The sequence below is a fragment of the Drosophila elegans genome, unplaced genomic scaffold, assembly GCF_018152505.1.
Source record: "Drosophila elegans isolate 14027-0461.03 unplaced genomic scaffold, ASM1815250v1 contig_183, whole genome shotgun sequence".
Lineage (NCBI taxonomy): Eukaryota > Metazoa > Arthropoda > Insecta > Diptera > Drosophilidae > Drosophila > Drosophila elegans.
Window position 1 is genome coordinate 12,506,758 of NW_024545550.1, and position 20,212 is coordinate 12,526,969.

Below are 20,212 nucleotides of genomic sequence, written 5' to 3' on the forward strand. Positions count from 1 at the left end.
GGTAAGGGTAGAAGTTGATATAATTTGTTTTGCAACGTGAAGTTAGATTTTCATCAGGGACCGTAATCATTAGAAGTTTAATTTTAAAAATCACAACATAATGATTAGTTTTGAGTTTTATTAATTTTATCATTATATAAGCTTTTTTGTACATACGTTTTTAATGCTTTCCCTAGCCAGCTTAAGTTAATTTGGTTATTGATTTAATTTAGTGAATTCAAGAACCAAAAGTTAACTTCTTAAAAAAAAATCTGTAATTACAATTTTATTTATTAAGGGATGTTTATTTTGAATAAATAATAAATAAATAATAAATTAAAATTAAAATAATTTTAATGTTTTTAAACCTTTTCAAATAAAATACAAAATAATTTATATGCAGCAAAGGAATACCCCAAACGAGTTCTGTTCAGTTCCATTTCGAACTAGTTCAGTTTCTTTAGTTCCCCGATCCGCGGTGCACGCGGTTTTTGTATTTATAAACAACGAAAATCATGTTGGCGAATATCAGCGAGAAAAGGTAACTAAAACTGGTATAATAAATGGGTAATATTAATAACATCACATTTTTTTTAGCTATGCAGCGGAAGCGCGCTACACGAACTTCTACGCTGGCGGCGACATTGCATGGAGCTCGGATGGCCAGCACTTTTATTGCCTGAATGGAGCGGTCGTCAACCAGGTGGATGTGCAGACATCCCAGATCCTGCAGAGCTTCGGGGCGACTCCATCGTCGGCGGAGAACAAGAGGCCGACGGAGCTGGAGAACATCGATGTGGAGGAGGACACAATCACCTGCTTCGGGCTGTCGCAGGAGCACCTGGTCACTGCCCACCGCAGTGGCCTGCTGCGGCTGTGGCAGCTGGCCACCGGCAAGCTGGTGAAGCTGTGGAAGGCCCAGCACAAGGGACCCGTCATCCGGGTGGAGTTTAGTCCCTGCGGCCGGCTCATCTGCACCAGCGGCGGAGCGGACGCCACACTGAGGCTGTGGGACTACTCGAACAACAGCTGCCTGGGCGCCCTGAAGGATTTTCCGGGTCCCGCCTGGCTGCTCGTCTTCCATCCCAACGTGCTCCGCAAGGAGATCTACGCCGGGGGATCGGACAACACGGTGTATGCTTGGAACTACGAAACGAAGACACTACGGCACAAAATGCGCGGCCATCTTTCGCAGATTACGGGCCTGAGCTTCAAGAGCAACGCCTCAGACTGCGATGAGGTGGTGACCGTGAGCCGGGACAAGGTGCTGATCGTGTGGCAGCTGCAGGAGCAGTTGGAGAGCAAGCAGCTGAAGGTTCTGCCTCTGTACGATGAACTGGAGGGAGTCGCTTATGTGGACGAGGGAAGCCAGATAATAGTGGCCAGTGGGCCGGGCAAGCTGCAACAAGTGGATGTCAAGACCTGGAAGATCAGGGACCTTCTCTCCCAGTCCGACTTCCAGATCAGCAGACTGCTGCACTGCAGCGAGCTCAAGCAGCTGGCACTGGTCACCACGGAGCAGAACATCCTAGTCTACGACTCGGGAAGTCTGAAGGCAGTCAAGCAGTTAGTGGGCTACAACGACGAGATCCTGGACATGTGCTTTATGGGCGACAACGATCGCTACCTGGCCGTGGCCACCAACAGCAAGCACTTCAAGCTGTACGACACGGAGCACGACATGAACTGCCAGCTGATCGTTGGCCACTCCGATACAGTGATGTCCCTGGCCGCCTCCCAGAACCTGCTCATCTCGGTGGGCAAGGACTGCAGCGTGCGCCTGTGGCGACTGCAGCACGACAGGGACTGCTCGCTGGAGGCGCTCACTCAGCAGGCCAATTGCCACACGTCCACCATTGGATGCGTGGCCATGACGCACAACGGGGCCACCGGCTTCGCATCCGTCAGCCAGGACGGCAGCATGAAGGTGTGGCAGCTAGCCAGGGCCAAGGAGGACCGCAACTCGTACTCCTTCAATCTGCGCTACGCGGCGCTCTGCCACGACAAGGAGGTGAACTGTGTGGCCTATGCCCCCAACAACAAGCTGCTGGCCACCGCTTCGCAGGACAAGACGGCCAAGATCTGGCTGGCGGAGTCCAACGCGCTGCAGGGCGTGCTGAGGGGTCACACGCGCGGCGTGTGGAGTGTGCGCTTCTCGCCGGTGGACCAGGTCGTGCTCACCTCGTCCTCGGACTGCACGCTGCGTCTCTGGTCCATCGGCAGCTTTGCCTGCATCAAGCGGTTCGATCAGGAGTGTACAATACTGCGGGCCGAGTTCCTGGACCACGGCAAGTTCATCCTGTCCGCCGCCTCCGATGGCCTGCTGAAGCTTTGGAACATCAAGACCAACACATGCCTCCAATCGCTGGACGAGCACAGCGATCGCGTCTGGGCTCTGGCCGTCTCCGGGCGAAGCAATCGGTTCTTCTACACCGGAGGGGCCGACTCCAAGCTGATTCGCTTCGGCGACGTCACCCAGGCGACGCGCAACGAGGCGTTGGATCAGCGGCAGGCCACCTTGGAGCAGGAGCAGACCCTCCACTCCCTGCTGCACGCCCAGAAGCAGCTGCACAAGGCCTTCGTGCTGGCCCTGAACCTGGACAAGCCGAAGGCCAGCTTCGACATCATCAACCACTTTGTGCGCCAGCGAGATGAGCCCGGTCTCCGCCAGCTGGTGGACCAGTTGAACGTGGACCAGCGGGTGGCGCTGCTGCAGCATGTCAAGGCCTGGACCACCAACTCGCGGCACTCGCAGGTGGGCAACCTGATCCTCAAGCACTTGATCGGCGACGCTCTGCAGGATCCCAAGGCGCGGTTCTACAACAATGGCAACATGGTCGAGGTCCTCACGCCCTACGTCCAGAGGCACTTCAAGCGGATCACCGAGCTAAACAAGGAACTGGCCTTCCTGGAGTTCATTGTCAAGTGTATGTAGTGCACTCTAGCTGTGGATCTGTTTAATCTGTTTAATTAGTTGTAAGAAAATAAAATGTATAATTGAATTATTTTAGATCTCGCTTTGTTTATATAGTGATTTCATCCAGAGAAAGGCGATAGTTCTATTTTGTATAACGTTTATTAGACAATAGTTAATGTAACATTTATAACCACTTACGTATTTACTGGAGGCGGGGAATCTCGACAAAGGTTTTTTTGTGAATTCAGAATTCAAAAATCGTACAAATTTGATTCAAATGAGTTTGAGGAAAGGCTTTACGATAAATTTACAAATATACCTGGGCACGTACATATACATATACAATCCGCTTCCAATTCGATTACGTTTGGCGAATCCGAAAGATCAGCCTGGAAAAGCGGTTATTCGGATACATATATAAAAAGACACAGGCGATGGGACAATTTATGGTCAATCAAACTGACAGAATCCCTAAGATTATCACTGTTTTGACTTAATTTTACATAAGGTGTGTGCGGTGGCAGCTTGGACAATTGGACACTTCTCTAGGGGGTTTGGCTCCTGGCTCTACTCGATGATCATGATCAGGTCCTCGCCCTCCAGCTTCGTTCCGTTGGCGATCTCCAGCTTCTTGACGACGCCCGCCAGCGGCGACTGCACCACCATCTCCATCTTCATGGCCGAGAGCACGACCAGGGGCTGGCCCTTCTCCACCTTGTCGCCGACCTGCACGCGGATGTCGATGACGGTGCCGGGCATGGGTGCGCCCACCTCGCTCTTGTTCGACTTGTTGGCCTTGGGATGGACGTGGATTTCCTAGGATATTAAACAGGGGTTAGTTCCAGGGCCTCCAAAAAGGCTTCAAGCAAGGCAAACACCCACCTTGATGGCCTCCTTGTCCAGGATGTGGACCGCTCGCAGCTGGCCGTTCAACTCAAAGAAGACCTCGCGGATGCCGTTGGGCTTGAGATCGGCGGACACGGCCAGGGCCTTCACGCTCAAGGTCTTGCCGCGCTCCAGGGGCACGTCGAACTCCTCGCCCACTTTGGGTCCGGTGAGGAAGATGCGCGTGTCCAGCTTGTCAACGGGGCCGTAGGTGTCGCGGAAGTGGAGGAAGTCGTTCGTCACCTGCGGATAGAGGGCGGCCGACATGACGTCGCGGTCGGTGATGCACGAGTGAGATTCCTTCAGCTCCTTCTTGAGCTTGCCAAAGTCCAGGTCCTTCAGCTCGGCGCCCGGACGTCCCTCGATGCGGGGCATGTCCTTGAGGACGCGCGAGCGCAGGGGCTCCGGGAAGCCGCCGTGCGGGATGCCAATGGAGCCCTGCAGGTACTCCACCACCGACTTGGGGAACGACAGCTCCTCGGCCCGCTCCAGCACCTGGTCGGCGGTCAGGTTGTTCTGCACCATGAACTGGGCCAGATCGCCCACCACCTTCGACGAGGGCGTCACCTTGATGATGTCGCCCAGCAGCAGGTTGGCCTCCCGGTAGGCCTTCTTCACGTCCTCGAAGAAGTCGCCCAGGCCCAGCGAGAAGGCCTGGAACTGCAGGTTCGTGTACTGCCCGCCGGGGATCTCGTTCAGGTAGACATCGGCGTTGCCCGACCGCATCGTCGTCGTGCACTCGAAGGGCGCGTACAGGGTGCGGGTCTGCTCCCAGTAGGCCGAGTACTCCGACACCGTGCGCAGATCGAGGTTCGTGTCCAGCGGAGTGCCCTGCAGCGAGGCCACCATGGCGCCCATGCTCGGCTGCGAGGTCATACCGCTCATCGAGTCGACCGCCACGTCCACCACATCCGCTCCAGCATTGGCGCAGGCCAGCATGGAGGCCACTCCCGCTCCCGAGGTGTCGTGGGTGTGGATGTGGATCGGGATGTCGGGGTGCTTGTCCCGGATGGCGGTGATGAGAAGCCTGTCACAGTGTGGAAATCATATAGTATACAGAAGGAACAAAAATAAACTATAAAGTCGTGTGCCCCGACTATTATATACCCGTTTCTCAGCTATAAAATTTTAAAATTACGGTTTTAGGTGGCGCCATCTGCCGAGGAAGCAAAGAACACTATCCAAAACATTAACATTGAAGCCAATAAATTTTAAAATGATGGTTACATTTGGTAAACGTTTGTATGCGTCGATATATTATTGCCAAAATATCCAGCATAACATTACAGAGAGAGAGATTTTAGATGTTAACCCTAAGCTTTTTTCAAAATAGGATATTTAACAAGAAAACTGTACAAGTATTTCTTTTTAAAATCGGATATCAGTAAGAAGGGTAAGTAAAGCGCTGGTTTTAAATCATTTTATGACAAAGCTACTTCTTGAAAAATAAAAAAGGGGCAACATCATTAGAATTTCAAAAAAATCTACCCGAATTTACACTTAAACATTTGAACGCGGGTTTTTAAACCACAATTTTTTAGAAGTATGCCTTTTCAGGATATCTGCAAGAAAAGTTATGGATTTAGAAAAGCGTGTTCTAGGTAATTTTTCTACAAAGCCATTTTTTCGTTCATACGGACAGACAGACGGACATGGCTGTTGATCCTGATCAAGAATTTTAGTACTTTATAGGACCAGAAACGCATACTTCTAATATAATATATACAATATACCAGTTTTATATAACGAGTAATTGGTATAAGAAAGGAAATCATCTCGAAACTCACTTGGCGGCTTCGGGCTTGAGCAGACCCGCCATGTCCTTGATGCAGAGGACGTGGGTGCCCGCCTTGACCAGCTCGTCGGCCAGGTTGGTGTAGTACTTGAGGTCGTACTTGGTGCGCTTCGGATCGCTGACGTCGCCGGTGTAGGAGATGGCCGCCTCCACCACGCCGCCCGCCTTGCCGGCGGCCTCCATGCCGAGGATCAGGTTGGGCAGGTAGTTGAGCGAGTCGAACACGCGGAAGATGTCCATGCCGGTCTGCACCGCCAGCTCGCAGAACTTGTAGACTACGTTGTCCGGATAGCTGGTGTAGCCGACGGCGTTGGCTCCGCGCAGCAGCATCTGGAAGGGAATGTTCGGAATGCGCTTGCGCATCTCCTCCAGCCGCTCCCACGGGCACTCGTGGAGGAAGCGCAGCGCCACGTCGAAGGTGGCTCCGCCCCAGTTCTCCAGCGAGTACAGGTTGTTGAACTTGTGCGCCACGAAGGGGGAGATCTTCAGCAGGTCGTGCGATCGGATGCGGGTGGCCAGCAGCGACTGGTGGGCATCGCGGAAGGTGGTGTCCATCAGCAGCAGCTCCTTGCGGTTGCGCACCTCCTTGGCGAAGGCCTCAGGACCGCCGCAGACCAGGATTTCGCGCAGTCCCTTCGGCGGTTCCGTAACTGCAGCACAAAAATATGTTAATTCAGGGTTTTAATCAGGCGATATAGTTCCAAAATTGGGACACTTATGGGATTAAGTCTAGATTAACACTCTTTTTACAAACCCCCAAAAACATACAAAAACTCGTTAAGCTGAACATCGAAAGCTAGTAAAAACAAAAGCTGCATTAATAAACATTTAAAAATATCAAGTTAAGTGTGTTGAATGAAATTAGCTTTACACCAAAAAGTGATGATAAACAATATTACAGAATAACACCAAATTTTAGTTTCGGAATAGATAATATATACGGGTGTAACCCTAGAAATCGCTAGAGGTTTAAAATGGTTTAGACTCTTAAAAAAAAATGTTACCAAAAGTGCGATATATAGCTTTTAAGAGTTTTCAAACCTCTGGAGATTTCCGAGTCACCTCCTAAACACCCAGAGAAAAATCATGGTAGTGTCCGAGTATTTTCACTTTGAATTAAAAATTGTTGGTAAAAAAATTTTTTTTTTTTAATTTTAAACTATAATTTTACTATTGGATAAACCATTAAACCATTTAAACGTGTTAATAATTACATTATCATGTTTTAAGTTTATTTTAAGTAAGTTTATGTTTAAAATAATAATGTTTAATTCAAATCTATTGATGTTTCATTTTACTTTGGTTTTTTCTCTGTGTGTAGAGTTAGAAGCACGTTAGAATATCTTTCTGCCATATACCGGATATGATCAATGGGCGTATGTACAAATGTCCTGCGGGGAAATGGGGTTTCCTGGCCCTTCTCGATTTTGGGGATAGATAAGTTAACGTACCTTTGGCCTCGCCTCGTTCTTCGCGTGCTAGTGCTTCCGGGGACAGGTCTACGAATCGTTGATTATGATTTCGATCATGAGAACGTGTCGCGTATGAACGGGGCGGAGTGGGCGTGGTCGTGTTGTGCATTTTTGAATCGTTGTCGTTTGGTTGTCGATACATACATTGTAGGTGTGTGATTTTGGTTTGGTGTTTTGCAAGTGCCGATTCGTTTGCGATCGCGATTACGATTCGGTTTTTGGTTGATTAATAACAGATGCAACAAAAATTGATAGTTGAAAGAGTAAAAACATAAAGTTTCGATTAAAGCATATCAGAAAAGCAAAAAACGTTTTACAGGAGTTGCAAAAATAAAAAAAAGTAAGCATGCCTTGTGGAAATAAGTGTTTCAATTGATCTGTTAAATTTGTTAATAAATCAATTGAATAGATTGAGTGGCTGAAGGGACGTTTACACGAAGCACATATTGTATAAGGTTTAATGAGATAAATGGGTTCGACTATAATCTCACAGAGATCTGATATTAAGTTTGATCTGAGTGAAAAAAGGATAAACACTATTTATATTTGAGTTTATAAAAAACCAATGGCTCTTAAAGGTACAACCATTTGATATTGACTTTAAGTTATGAGCTCAGAAGTAATAACTGATTCACATTAGTCTTAAAAAGCACTCTTTAGATGAACATTAAATATATATCAAGCAACTTCCCTAACTCAGTTCAAAAAGTACTTTAAAGTTTAAAGAAATGACAAAGTAAATTTAAATGCAAGCATTTTTAAAGGTCAGTTAACAAAAAAAATATTTTTTAAACAAACTCAAAAAAAAATATTTAAAAAATGATTATTAAAGTCAGAAACTCTTACAGGTGCCTGATTCAAATGGATTTAAATCGATACAACAAAAAAAATGTCTATCAAGTCTTATACAAATGATTGGGTCTAATAGCCTCAAATTCCCTTGCAATTGAGAAAAACAATGCTTCGTGTAAGGACCCTTTTGGGCCGGGATCCGTCTGATTCGTATGGCAGAATCATTCGGAAAGCGGCCAGCAGCCGTGAGTGGTAGCCACAGAAGCAAGCGTGAACCCGGGAAGCACATGCCATGATGACCTGGGGATCTTAGAGAGGGTGCCACACCCGCAACTCACCCAGCGGAACCTCGGGCACATGGGGCGACACCATAGCGGGCTTCAGCGTGGTGGCCAGCGGCGTCTGCGGCCCGTTGACCAGCACCTCGCCCATGTAGTTGAGCAGCTTCTGGGCGCGATTCAGCGAGGGCTTGAACTTGAACAGCTGCGGATGCTCGTCGATGAAGTAGGTGTCGAGGACGCCGTGCAGGAACTTCTGGTTCTCCAGCACGTTCAGCAGGAAGGGGATGTTGGTCTTGACGCCGCGTATGCGGAACTCCCGCAGGGCGCGGTTCATCTTGGAGGCGGAGCTCTGCAGGTCGCTGGCGTGCGAGATCACCTTGACCAGCAAGGAGTCGTAGTACGGCGAGATGATGGCTCCGGCATAGGCGGAGGCGCTGTCCAGCCGGATGCCCATGCCCTCGCCGGAGCGGAAGACCTCGAGGCGACCGGTGTTGGGCTGGAAGTCGTTGGCCGGATCCTCGGTGGTCACGCGACACTGGATGGCATAGCCGCGCGGCTGGATCTTGTCCTGCGTGTAGCCCAGCTCGGGCAGGGTCATGCCCTCGGCGATGCGGATCTGCGACTGCACCAGATCGATGCCCGTGATCTCCTCGGTGACGGTGTGCTCCACCTGCAGGCGGGCGTTCACCTCGATGAAGTAGAAGTTGCCCGACTCGTCGCACAGGAACTCCACGGTGCCGGCGTTCTCGTAGCCCACATGGCAGGCCAGGCGCACGGCGGCCTCGGTCATCTTGTCGCGGATCTCGATGGGCAGGCGCGGCGCCGGGGCGATCTCCACCACCTTCTGGTGGCGCCGCTGCACGGAGCAGTCGCGCTCGTACAGGTGCACCACATTGCCGGCCTTGTCGCCCAGCAGCTGCACCTCGATGTGGCGCGGCCGCTCGATGAACTTCTCGATGAACATGGCTCCGTTGCCGAAGGCGGCCTTCGCCTCGGAACTCGCACGCTGGAAGCTCTCCTCCACGTCCTCCATTTTGCGCACCACGCGCATGCCACGTCCGCCGCCGCCGTAGGCCGCCTTGAAGATGACGGGCAGGCCGTGCTTCTTGCAGAACTCCAGGGCCTCCTCCTTGGAGGTCACCGGACCGTCGGTGCCGGGAACAATGGGCACTCCCGCCTCAATGGCCGCCACCCGGGCCGCCACCTTGTCACCCATCTTCTGTACGACGTCGGGTGAGGGGCCAATGAAGCGCAGTCCCGCATCGATCACCGCCTGGGCGAAGTCGCTGCGCTCCGAGAGGAAGCCGTAGCCGGGATGCACGGCGTCCACGTCGTTCTCCTTGCACACGCGAATCACCTCCGGAATGTTGAGGTAGGCCTCCACGGGCGGCAGTCCCTTGCCCACCATGTACGACTCGTCGGCCTTCTGCCGGTGCATGTGCATCTTGTCCTGCTCCGAGTACACGGCCACCGACTTGATGCCCAGCTCCGTGCAGGCGCGGAACACGCGGATGGCGATCTCGCCGCGATTGGCCACCAGCACCGAGCGGATGGGCTTGTACTCCACCTGCAAAAGTGGGGCAATCCTTGAGTTACATCAGGTCATATATTAACTCGTTTGTAAACGAAACTCACCTTGCTGGAGTAGCCATTCTTGAAGAGCAAGTTAAGCCGAACGCGTGGCTGCGTCTTGCGCAGCGTCCTGTACGCGGACTGGGCGGCCGGAATGAACATGGTGATCCCGCCTAGGGCTCGAATTTAACTGGAATCAAGAATATACAAATCGAATTCATTTTTCGAATTTTTTAAAAATCACATTTTGGCCTTAGCTATAGGATTAAGCTAGTATTAATTACATTTAATGGATATATTTTATATAAATATATATTTTTTTTTATACCACCCTTAAACCTGATTTTTAAATTATATTAAGGTGATCCCGCCTAGGACTTGAATTTAACTGAACACGAAATGTACATAACGAATTAAATTTAAACAAAAATATACAAAATAATTTAATTACAATTTTTCTGTAGCAGATGCATTTATGATTAAGAAAGTATTAATTACGTATAATGAATCAGTCACTACTCGACTATATATACAATAATTTCGGCTATATATTATTTCTAGTAATTATATCACCTTATAACCGCTTTAGTAACTTTTTATTTTCATTACTTTATTAAATATATTTATACATATTATTATAGCACCTAAAAACCTGATTTGTTAATGTGTTAACATTTCAGTCAAAAATTCTGAAACCTAATACATATTTAATTGCAGTTTTCATGTTTTTAGGTAATGGAGGGGTGAAGTAATGCTGCTCTGCTTTACGATCGAGAGATTGCAATTAACGTGTTGATTATTTGTTATTTTCAAAAGCTCGATTGCTAAATGCCTTAAGGTTATCGACATTACTTTCGAAAAAAAACAAATAAACAAGCGGCGCTGGAAGGTCTCGTTTTGAAATTGTTGCAATTGGAAATCTAAGAACTCTGCGGGTTAAAACGACTTTTAATTCTTTTCTAATATAATAGAATAAGGTCAAGTCTGAAATTTGTTACCAGAAGTTACTATTCTCTGTCTAAAATCCAGACTATCATTAAAATAAAATAAGTTGGTTTTAAATATTCCAAAAATTCTGGTTCCTAATATTTTGGCCACTCCTGTTTGCTTAAGCTCAAACCTAATCGTCGGCTCAAAGTCCATCGATTGTTTGCTGTTTTGGTATTATTCCATTTACAAAAAAAACAATCTGTCTGCTCATTAATATGAACTGACTCACGTGATCAAAATCGAAAGCAGGTTTTAACAAGTGCACGACAAAACTCGTATAATTATATGGCACCTCACTTTGTTCGTTTGTGTTCTCTTAATAGGTTGCCGCACATTTAAACTTCTAAAGACCAAAAAATGTCCCTAATTGAAACATTGAAACTGCCTGTTAAGGAACTATTAAGTACAATAGCAGAGTTAGTAATAGATAATCAAATATTTGCTACTACTGTGCCAGCATATGTATACTTAAGCACGTTTTCGCACTTGAAAATTAAATAGTGGTCGTGTATGGTGAGCGGGTCTAACTATTTATATCAACGAGGAAATAAAAGATAAGTTAGTTGACAAATTATATTATAAAAGTACGTGTTTAAAAACTTTCCAATTAATTTTAAATAATATTTTCAAAACCCATTAAATACCTTTGCAATTATTAAAGATAATAACGTCATTTCTGATTTTCCATATTGTTTAAAGCTTCTATTTTATCTTTCGAAGTACATATGTATATGACGACTTAATAAGCACCCATAATATAAGTAAACACAAAATTATTACAGCCGCATTAAAACGCAAAAAGTGACTACACATACATGGCAAATATTTTAAGCTCTTCTACTAAAGAGTATTCACAGTACGCTGATTGTTGGCTCGCTTTTGCCGCACATGCCATTAAATATTTTATTTATTCCCATGTCTGTTAGCTTTTTAGCTTGTTTTGCTCATTATCAGCGATTCAAATGGGTGTTGTTAGCCCCCGTCGACGATGAGACAAATCGGCGGACGGACAAACGGACAGGCTAACGGACAGACAAACGGACGGACAAACGGACACGGTTTCGGGTGCAAGGGTGCGTCAGAGACTGGCTTTGCTGGCCAGACACTCGTTTGCATTTCAGAATAGCCGACCTAAATCGAGTTCAAATAGCCGACACAGTGGTTACTCTCGTCGTAGTCGTAGAGAAAACCGATTCTATTTTGTGGGGGCTCGTCTACGTCTGCGTATGCGTCTGGGAAAACCAGTTGACTAAATAAACTATCAATGACTCGCCGAAAAAGTCACACTTTGAAGTGCATTGCAAACTGGTCAGGTGACCGAATGATCTGAGATCCAAGGAGTACGTCTGGGACCTTGACTCTGCGCTAATCGCTTTGATTGCCCCCTTTCGATGGGGTTCAAAGATCGACTCTATTTTCGGGCAACTCAATGAGGTGTTTACCATTGGTAGTTGCAATTAAATGAAGTGCATGACCTGCAAAAGGCGGTGTTCCTGGGATCCACAGATAATCAAGCACCCATGTTGACACCTGTATTGGATGTGTGACACAAGTGCAGATAATGAGCGGACGATAAGCTCGCTTTATTAACACATCGGAGGTCGGGCTTTGGTAAATATTATCATTCCCGGTGGGAGTGCACACTTACATATATGAAACTGCTGGGGGCCCTCGACCTATAAATAGCAGCGACGTGATGGAAATCTTAGCTTTGATCAACTCTAATTAAATTTCCCCGTGTTAGTATCAATTTTGTTTGCTAATTTGATTAACTTGCGCCGCATTACTTCACGATTATGCGATTAATTACTTGATTTAATAGACTTGCTCGATAACCCAACGCTTTTATTATGGGCAAGATAAGTCCAATGTCACCTTTCTTTAAAAATAACTAAATCCAACTAAAGAACTAGTACCAAATTTACACACCCTACAAATATTTTGAAATATGTTTCTTACTAAACTAATGATAACGCGAAGCCCGAGCATATGGGTCGTCAGATTGAGACAGTCGTGAATTTAGGTCAGCTGTCATATTAGATTTCTTATCTTATAAAGAGATTCAGGACTAAAAAAGTACAGTACCGTACTGAAAGCAAAAGTTATCAGGAGTTCTACAAGGTCGCGTTCTTGGATTAAAAGTTATAGATAGTTTGAATAGGTATATCTCTAGATTAAATTAAAACATTCGAGGCAAATCTTATCACTGGCCAAAGCGGAAATTATAATCGGAAGCTTTATGCTTATCGCATGCCTTACAAATTATGAGGGCTTGCAATTAATAACTTAAATATCGATCTGCGATAAAAAATATATTTTCTCAGTTTTTAATTAGAATTTAAGCTTTTTAAGGCACTGGAATATTTTTTTGCCTTTTTGTATTACAAAATTAAAGCGCATTAGCATCAGAATAAATTGAATGCATGCATGTCTAACAAATTGTTTAGCATGTTGTGAAAAAAACACGTATTTTCGCAGGCAAATCAGAGTGTATTTCAGGTATTTCTGGGGTATCTCTGGCACCTTTGGCATAAGTTAAACTGCGTGTCATATTTCTGACAATATTTGCAGGCGATCAATTATCCTGTTGCTTCTGCTGGTTCTCTGGGTGTGTTCCTTATATTTTCCCCAAGAAAAGTGGGCGCAGTCCTGTCCAATCTCATGGAATTACTCGAAAACTTTGTTGACACGGCAAACGAAAACCATCCCCAAAACCCGATTGTGTTTGCCCATCAAAATGAGCGATTATGTAATAATAACACGATAATCACACTAACTACATCGTGCAACAGTAATAATAATGGAATGTCGCAGCCACTTGACCGATTTGCTTTTGTTCATCAACTTTTGCTTAGAGAAATGTGCGTGCTTATGATTATATTTTTTTTTTTTTTTTGCTCTACAAACGTATGATCTTGAACGACAAGCTGCTAAGGTCAAAGTCGCTTTTAAATGTGGGTCGTACATTGATTTTCCGCAAAAAAAGGTGCGAACTGACGGAAATAGCGAATTCATGGATTTACATATGTAGCTGTAAGCTTTTTCTTCCGCTAGTGAATCAGATTTTGAGACCAGATTAGGCTTATGAAATGGGAAAAACAAATAATTTGTATTTTAATTCTAATTGCTGATTACTAATCCTGCCTTTTATAATATATGCATTAGAACTTTTAGTTCAAGTTCTTAATTTTTTTTTTATTGATTTGAGTTGTAAAAATACTGTTCAAATTATTTTTTTTAGAAATAATTTTCATTTTTTCATAACAAAAACCACAAACTTGTGCTTGGAAAAATCACTAAATGTATGTAATTTTGTTCAAATACTTTTATATTTACTTGAGCAGCCAGTCTAGACTCTAGACCTTATCACGCCAAATGAATAGCTGATAGAGACGAAGCTTTGACATTGACTAGTCCGGGTCCAGCTGCCCATATATTTGACGGCCTGTCGTGCATGGCAAATCAAACGCAATCGGGTAAATCAATGTGTCCCATAAACTGGTTAAATTTCGGTTCACCCTACATATATCACTATCACTATCACTTTCACAGATCGCACATTAATGGCTTTCGCACTGCACATGCGGGCTAATTTCAAAATTATGCACAACACACATATAGATTATGGATCTATATCTCTGCATGTTTGCGCCTGGCTGTGCGACAAACACGTTTCACCCAATGGCGAAACCATAAGAAGGTCATAAATATTGGGCAGAAAAAAGTAGGATGAGTCCGAAAATAAAACAGCCACATTCCCCTCTCTGGGATGGATGGTGCGTATCGTATCGTATCGTATCGTTTGGGTGTGTGTATGGTTTGGAATAGAACAGAATAAAATGTAATTAACACATGTCTGCCAGAGAGTGACGAAGGCAAATTACACTGTTTGGTAAAAGTACGGGGAAAGGGGGAAGCACAAGGGGAATGGGAATGGGAATGGGAAAGGGTCCACCACCCCTTTCGAACCGAGCGTAAAAAGAAATTGAGCAAAAATTATGCAATTAAATTCCTATGCACTTGATCGATGGCCGCTATCGAATTGGCCAAGTCAACTCACTCTTTAGTGGCAAATGTTCCGGAGGAGCGTCCTGCGCCTATCCAATCCAAATCCTCGTGGTCCTGGCGGCTCCGAAAGGTGGCTTATCCAGCACTATAAAACAATTTCAAACGAGTCGTGAGTCAACGTGGGTTCTGGCACTCCATATACATTCGAGCTCAGAGCAGCACATACAAATTCACGGTTCCTACTATATATGTGCCTTTTGTCAACTTTTTGTCGGCCTCTTTTAGTTTGGATTTTGGTTCGGGTTTGGTTTGCTTTGCTTTGGTAGGTAGAACAGCGCGAATTCGCAAACGGTAGCTGCACTCTGCTTCTCCGTCGATTTGCCCAGGAAATCGCGAACCGTTCACTTCAAAGCTGTCCGTCGGACTGGCCGCGCAAAAAAAAACTCAAAAGTTTCGACTAGTTCTGTGGAGAGTGGAGGTTTTTAGCGGGCTGCGAACATTCTCGCCGGTACTGTGCTCTCTGTCTCCCAATCTCTGCGGCTCCTCTCGCACTTTCGAGGCCTGCGCGTGCCCAAGCTCCATGCCGGCAATGATTTGTTCTCACTTCAAATGGATGGGATGCACCGACTAGATGGTACCCCTTTATAACTCAAACCCCTATACAAACTAGACAGATAACGCTTTCTCGACTATCAAAACTCTCGGTGATGTTCAGAGACGGAAGGACAGATACAAATATGAAACCTACTAATAGATCTAGTTCTATGAGATTCAAAGACCCAACATAGTATACAATTCTACGATTTCTTCACATCATATAAACAGAAAAAAAATTGTAAAAAGTTAAAGGCTCCAAACAAATTTATTTTTACTGAGTCTTACTACAATTTTTTGAAATGTTTACCTTCTTTTTGCACCTAAAATTATAAATTTTTGAGCACTGTTTCTAACTAAAAATTCTCGAATAAAAATTCAAAAATCTACATTATGTAAGAAAAATTATAAAAAACTATTATAAATTTTTTTTAATGATGTCACAATGGCTTACTTTCAGCCGTAACAATGTTTTGAACGAGTCTAGACAACTTCCTAAGTACCTGGTAAAGAGACTGAAACAACATCGAACTTTGTCCTAGCGGTAAAGCTGTTTTTGTCGCCGTATGCCGGTCGCGCAAGAGAACTTTCTATTGACATTTGGCAGCACGCGAGAGAGAGAGAGAGAGGAAGGGAGAGACGCAGCGCAAGCAAGAGCGCAACAGCTGTTCACCAGCCCCCAAAATTGGGTGGATCCCAAAAAACCAGATTTGCATGAACTTTACCACTTCATCCAGGCTTACAGCAAATTTAGAACCATCCAGAAAGATGTAAAAACACAGAAACTGGCAATAAATTGTGTCCAAAAACTTAAATTTAAAAAAACTGTTTGACAGAATACAAATTTGGTAGCCTACTGGTTAAAAATAAAAAGAATAATTACCCAAATTATCTATCGAGAGTTTTTAATTCTGGTAACTCTTGATTACCTCATCACCAACTTTGGAAAAAAAGTAATAATAATATATAGTATATGCAGCCAGAAACAAAACCTTAGTACAACAATATAAAATGGAAACTTTTGATTAGGACGATCAGGACTATAAAATTCTCAACCTCAGAGAGTTCATCCATATTATGCGAAATATGTTACCAATGATAGTACAGCATACCCTCTTTCCCACGATTGCCAGGTACAAATAAGGCCAACCGCATCACAACCCCTGATATGAAACTATTATGCTAGTGGGAACTTTACGAAAATGAACAGCTTTTCAAGTTGGTTATGTTGTGGAACGAATAAGAATGCTCTGGTCATTTGGATTGGACGCGTGGAGCTTATTGTATTTACAGCCGGTGTGCCAACATATATGGAAATCACCATCAGAGTCGGAAGAATCGTATGACTCCAAATGGCTGTCAAGATCTGGCGATGATTTGTACAAGTAAGACCAGAAAAGAGAGGACTCCTCGCTTACGCTCTCTGTTTCTGCTATCGTCGGTATCACCTGGATTTATGGGGAGCTCTCTTTCTTAACTATAACTATATAATATATATACTTTGTTGTGTATATGTAGGTAGGCAGACACGTGTATTTCGGAGGTTTTGAGATTTTTATTTTTATATTGCGGCACGCGCGATTGTGGCAATAACAAAATTGGAGAGGTCTTATCGCCAGACCGACAGAGGACCCAACACGAATGATGTTGCGTATGAGCGACGGCAGATATAAAGGACAGATAGTGCTCCACGGAGGCAGTGTTTATCTGCCAACAGAGAACTGTGTTAGTAAGACTCTATATGTATCCATAAACATAAATAATTATGTGTTCTATTGGACACACATATGGGTTCTACTAAATTAAAGTAATTCTCTAATCTATTACCTATCTTTAATGAAAATAAAAAATCAATATTTTGCTGATCAGTGAAAGGCTCCTCGTTTCTTGAAACTTTGAACTCTGAAGCAACAGTCAGAAACATATTATACAAAAAAAAAAATCATTAAAGCTGCAGCTTAAAGATTAGATTCAAAAAATTTATAAACTAATTCGTTTTACCACTACACCCCTATAAATAAAAAGATTCCACACACTTCTGCGCGATTATTACGTATTGGCGTACAGATAAGCAGGGCCACGCCTCCGTCTGAATGGAAATCTTTCATAAGCTATCAAACCGATGGTGCAGAAATTACTGGACAGACCATATCTTATCAGTTTCAAATGCGGGGAATTAAACCTTAATACCCTGCCTCAATGGGGATTGTTATAATTCCGGTTGGAAAAATATAACTAGATATTTTTTCAGTTTTAAAACTTTAAAAGAGTACCCAGCAGTCGGTTTATTATCAGAGAATCAGAAACTAAAAAATTGGAAGTATCATAAACGTGCAGCTTATCATGCAACCAAGATACTGTTTAAGTTTAATTGAGCTCTATCCGATTTATGGTTTTAAAAGGCCAATGTATCAGTTGGCCAAGGTTGCGAACCTAAAAATCTTAGAACTGTATCACCATAAAAATTAAAAGAGGTATAAATACCAACTGCTACCATTAACTGAAAACTTTTATAATCAAATTCCAAGGAAAGAATTTATCAAAAGTCCAAAGTATATTTATATACTAAGTAATATTTATCTGCATGATAAAATAATTGGGTAGTGAAGAATATTTTATCATACAAGGTTGATAAGTTCAACATTATGATTTAATATTTGTTGATATAAAAAGGAAAATCCTTTTTTAAAATCATTGGCTTATTATCGAAAAAACTATAAATTTATAAAAAAAAAATTGGAAATTGGAATATTAATATTATATTTAAAAACCGTTGTTTTTGACATTTGACAGTAAACTGGTAAAACAAAAGCTTTGCATACTTTTCGGCCAACGGTTTTTTGAAAAATAAATCGGCAGTTATTGGTAAAAAAAGCTTTTTTGGGAAAATTGCGGTTTCAAACAGCAGCCACACAGATTTTTAAATCAGACTTATTATTATGAATTAATTTTAAAACTTTTCCGAGATGTCTATTTATGCTAATGTCGATAATGGTATCGACACTGAAGTGTCTTTCTATAGGAAGGGCTTTAAGCAGAAGAGCAATCCCAAAAGAGTAAAACTGTCGGGGGCGGCTATTATATAGTAAACAAAAGTCAGCTGTTTTTGCTGCCTTTTCGCAATCGCAGTTCTCAGAAAGAATAACAATGCTAATACTGCGTTGCAGATTCCTAGCAAACCTAAAAACAGTTGGTTTTCCAAAACCATTTTGTCGTTTTTTGCAATACAATCAAGGACAGTCACCGGAGCCGAAAATTCGCGAATACTTTTACTACATCGATCATGAGGGAATGGTGAGTCCTAAATATTTCAATATGTCAAAATATTTTAAAGGCAACAGAAAACTTTTTGTAGCTCTTTTTGGACGATGCGAAAATGAAAAACTTTACCAGTTGCTTTAAGGAGAAAGATTTCCTCAAGTTCTTTTTCAACCGTCTGCGACTGAACAAAACCAACAGATATGAACGCGACTTTCCCTACATTTCCCTTTGTGGACGGGAAAGGAATTTCATTCGATGCGATGACACGCCTCTTGTGTTCACAGAACAGCTCAAAAAGGATGAAACAGAGGTGCTGAGCTATGCGCATTCGGGTCAGGTCCTAACTCTTCCCTACGAACCCCACAAGCTGTACATGGACCCGCGCAATGGAAGGGTCTACCATCCAGCGACGCCACAGGTGGGCGGCATAGGCCTGGTCCGCTCCAAACTGGCCATAGAACTGAGCCAGCACTTTGAATTTCCGGCTGGCGAGGCTTCCCCCACACACTTTCGATGGAACGGAGAGCGACTGAAGCTGGAGAACGACTGGGTTAGCAACACCCAGCGATTCCCCTTGAACGAGGAGTGTATATAATCGAATAACTTTAATGGATTAAAATTGAGTACTACGTCTATAACTTACTGAGCCAGTGTATAGCTTCTACTCGATGCTGAGGGGCTTGAACTCCCCCTCCTTCACCCACGAGAGACCAGTGGCGTGGCCTCCATTCGCCTGCTGGGAGGAGGTCTCCGTCTGCTTGCTCCTTCCGGCTTTAATGCGCTCCAAAACTGGCCCGTGTAAGTCGGGCTGAAACTTTTCAAATACTATGAAGTGCGGATCCTCCGTAGGCGGGCTGTCGTAGATGTGCTCCTTGCTTTCATTTATGTTTTCCTGCACTCGGTTCGCAAACTCCTCCTTGTTGGTCATCAACAGCTCTGCAGCCTCTCTGTTCTTAAGTTTGTCCAACTCAATGCCCCGAATGCTGTCAACGGGATCGGAGAATATGGCCTGCGTGTACTTGAGCAGCTGCCAGAGGTGATCCTCGCCACATCGCCACTCGGGAAAGGCGTGACTCACGTCCAAGCTGTGGGTGTACGGGCAAACATGGGGATGCAACACGTCTTGCTGGAATATTATGGTCTAAAAGAGGATAGGTTGAGTAATGTTCTCCTGCTTTAACTACGATCCTAATCACCGGAAGAGCTTTGTCGTCGGGAAATCGATCAGGCAGTAAAATCGAGAAGCGAAACACACTTTCTGCATACAAGCCCTGGCGTCCAAAGAAGACCCCAAACCACTCTAAAAGAAATAGGTTAATTTAGCTATAGCTTGCCTTAAACATATATGTAGGTATACTCACGCAATGAATTAGCGTAGCTTGGTATAACATATATACCACTCAACTTCTCTGACTCAATCATTTTGCTAAGAACAAAAATAAAGAAATTAGTAAGTTTGTTTTGCTAGCTAGTAAAGCTGCGAATAAAACTCACTATTCAGCCAGAATTTTGTACTCCTGCTGGATGGTGGCGATCAGCAGCTTGTCATCCTTCTTATTTGCATCCAAATCGAGCGTCATTTTGGACTAACAATTAAAAATGAAACACAAAACTCGTAAAATAAACAAAACGATAAAGCTGGTCCTCGTCGAACAGCTGTTCGCGG

The 20,212-nt window shown here is 44.2% G+C and overlaps 4 protein-coding genes and 1 long non-coding RNA gene across 6 annotated transcripts; 3 read left to right on the top strand and 2 right to left on the bottom strand.

Moving 5' to 3' along the window:
• The first annotated feature begins 438 nt into the window (after nt 1–438).
• LOC108141377 (transducin beta-like protein 3) lies at nt 439–2,989 on the top strand. The gene is made up of 2 exons (XM_017264713.1): nt 439–520; nt 577–2,989. The coding sequence occupies exons 1-2, from the start codon at nt 495–497 to the stop codon at nt 2,912–2,914; spliced, it is 2,364 nt and encodes a 787-aa protein (XP_017120202.1). The 5' UTR covers nt 439–494; the 3' UTR covers nt 2,915–2,989.
• Nucleotides 2,990–3,036: 47 nt separating this feature from the next.
• On the bottom strand, nt 3,037–15,132 carry LOC108141375 (pyruvate carboxylase, mitochondrial). Of its 2 annotated transcripts, XM_017264710.2 has the most exons (8): nt 14,918–15,132; nt 14,744–14,836; nt 9,757–9,883; nt 8,179–9,688; nt 7,028–7,075; nt 5,569–6,226; nt 3,779–4,808; nt 3,037–3,712 (listed from the first exon to the last, which is right to left on the bottom strand). In XM_017264710.2, exons 3-8 carry the CDS (start codon nt 9,853–9,855, stop codon nt 3,464–3,466), a joined length of 3,594 nt encoding a protein of 1,197 aa, XP_017120199.1. In that variant the 5' UTR covers nt 9,856–9,883; nt 14,744–14,836; nt 14,918–15,132; the 3' UTR covers nt 3,037–3,463. The 2 variants fall into 2 exon arrangements, with proteins under 2 accessions (XP_017120199.1, XP_017120201.1); XM_017264712.2 differs by lacking the exon at nt 7,028–7,075.
• Nucleotides 15,133–15,577: 445 nt separating this feature from the next.
• On the top strand, nt 15,578–16,171 carry LOC121466876. Its single transcript, XR_005977036.1, has 2 exons — nt 15,578–15,680; nt 15,746–16,171. It is a non-coding gene; the product is annotated as an uncharacterized LOC121466876 (long non-coding RNA).
• A 2,210-nt stretch (nt 16,172–18,381) lies between these two features.
• Nucleotides 18,382–19,188, top strand: LOC108141511 (UPF0598 protein CG30010). Its single transcript, XM_017264939.2, has 2 exons — nt 18,382–18,579; nt 18,641–19,188. The coding sequence occupies exons 1-2, from the start codon at nt 18,433–18,435 to the stop codon at nt 19,139–19,141; spliced, it is 648 nt and encodes a 215-aa protein (XP_017120428.1). The 5' UTR covers nt 18,382–18,432; the 3' UTR covers nt 19,142–19,188.
• Nucleotides 19,137–20,212, bottom strand: LOC108141510 (protein crossbronx). Its single transcript, XM_017264938.2, has 4 exons — nt 20,041–20,212; nt 19,908–19,972; nt 19,743–19,846; nt 19,137–19,687 (listed from the first exon to the last, which is right to left on the bottom strand). The coding sequence occupies exons 1-4, from the start codon at nt 20,124–20,126 to the stop codon at nt 19,208–19,210; spliced, it is 735 nt and encodes a 244-aa protein (XP_017120427.1). The 5' UTR covers nt 20,127–20,212; the 3' UTR covers nt 19,137–19,207.

Coding starts and splice junctions, on each gene's coding strand:
- LOC108141375 (XM_017264710.2), bottom strand. CDS start 9,855: ATGTTCATTCCGGCCGCCCAGTCCGCGTACAGGACGCTGCGCAAGACG. Junction 6,227..7,027: donor AGAACGAGGCGAGGCCAAAG/GTACGTTAACTT, acceptor TTTGTGCTGCAG/TTACGGAACCGCCGAAGGGA. Junction 4,809..5,568: donor CTCAAGCCCGAAGCCGCCAA/GTGAGTTTCGAG, acceptor ACACTGTGACAG/GCTTCTCATCACCGCCATCC.
- LOC108141377 (XM_017264713.1), top strand. CDS start 495: ATGTTGGCGAATATCAGCGAGAAAAG. Junction 521..576: donor GCGAATATCAGCGAGAAAAG/GTAACTAAAACT, acceptor CATTTTTTTTAG/CTATGCAGCGGAAGCGCGCT.
- LOC108141510 (XM_017264938.2), bottom strand. CDS start 20,126: ATGACGCTCGATTTGGATGCAAATAAGAAGGATGACAAGCTGCTGATC. Junction 19,847..19,907: donor AAGCTACGCTAATTCATTGC/GTGAGTATACCT, acceptor TATTTCTTTTAG/AGTGGTTTGGGGTCTTCTTT. Junction 19,688..19,742: donor CCGACGACAAAGCTCTTCCG/GTGATTAGGATC, acceptor ATCCTCTTTTAG/ACCATAATATTCCAGCAAGA.
- LOC108141511 (XM_017264939.2), top strand. CDS start 18,433: ATGCTAATACTGCGTTGCAGATTCCTAGCAAACCTAAAAACAGTTGGT. Junction 18,580..18,640: donor ACATCGATCATGAGGGAATG/GTGAGTCCTAAA, acceptor AACTTTTTGTAG/CTCTTTTTGGACGATGCGAA.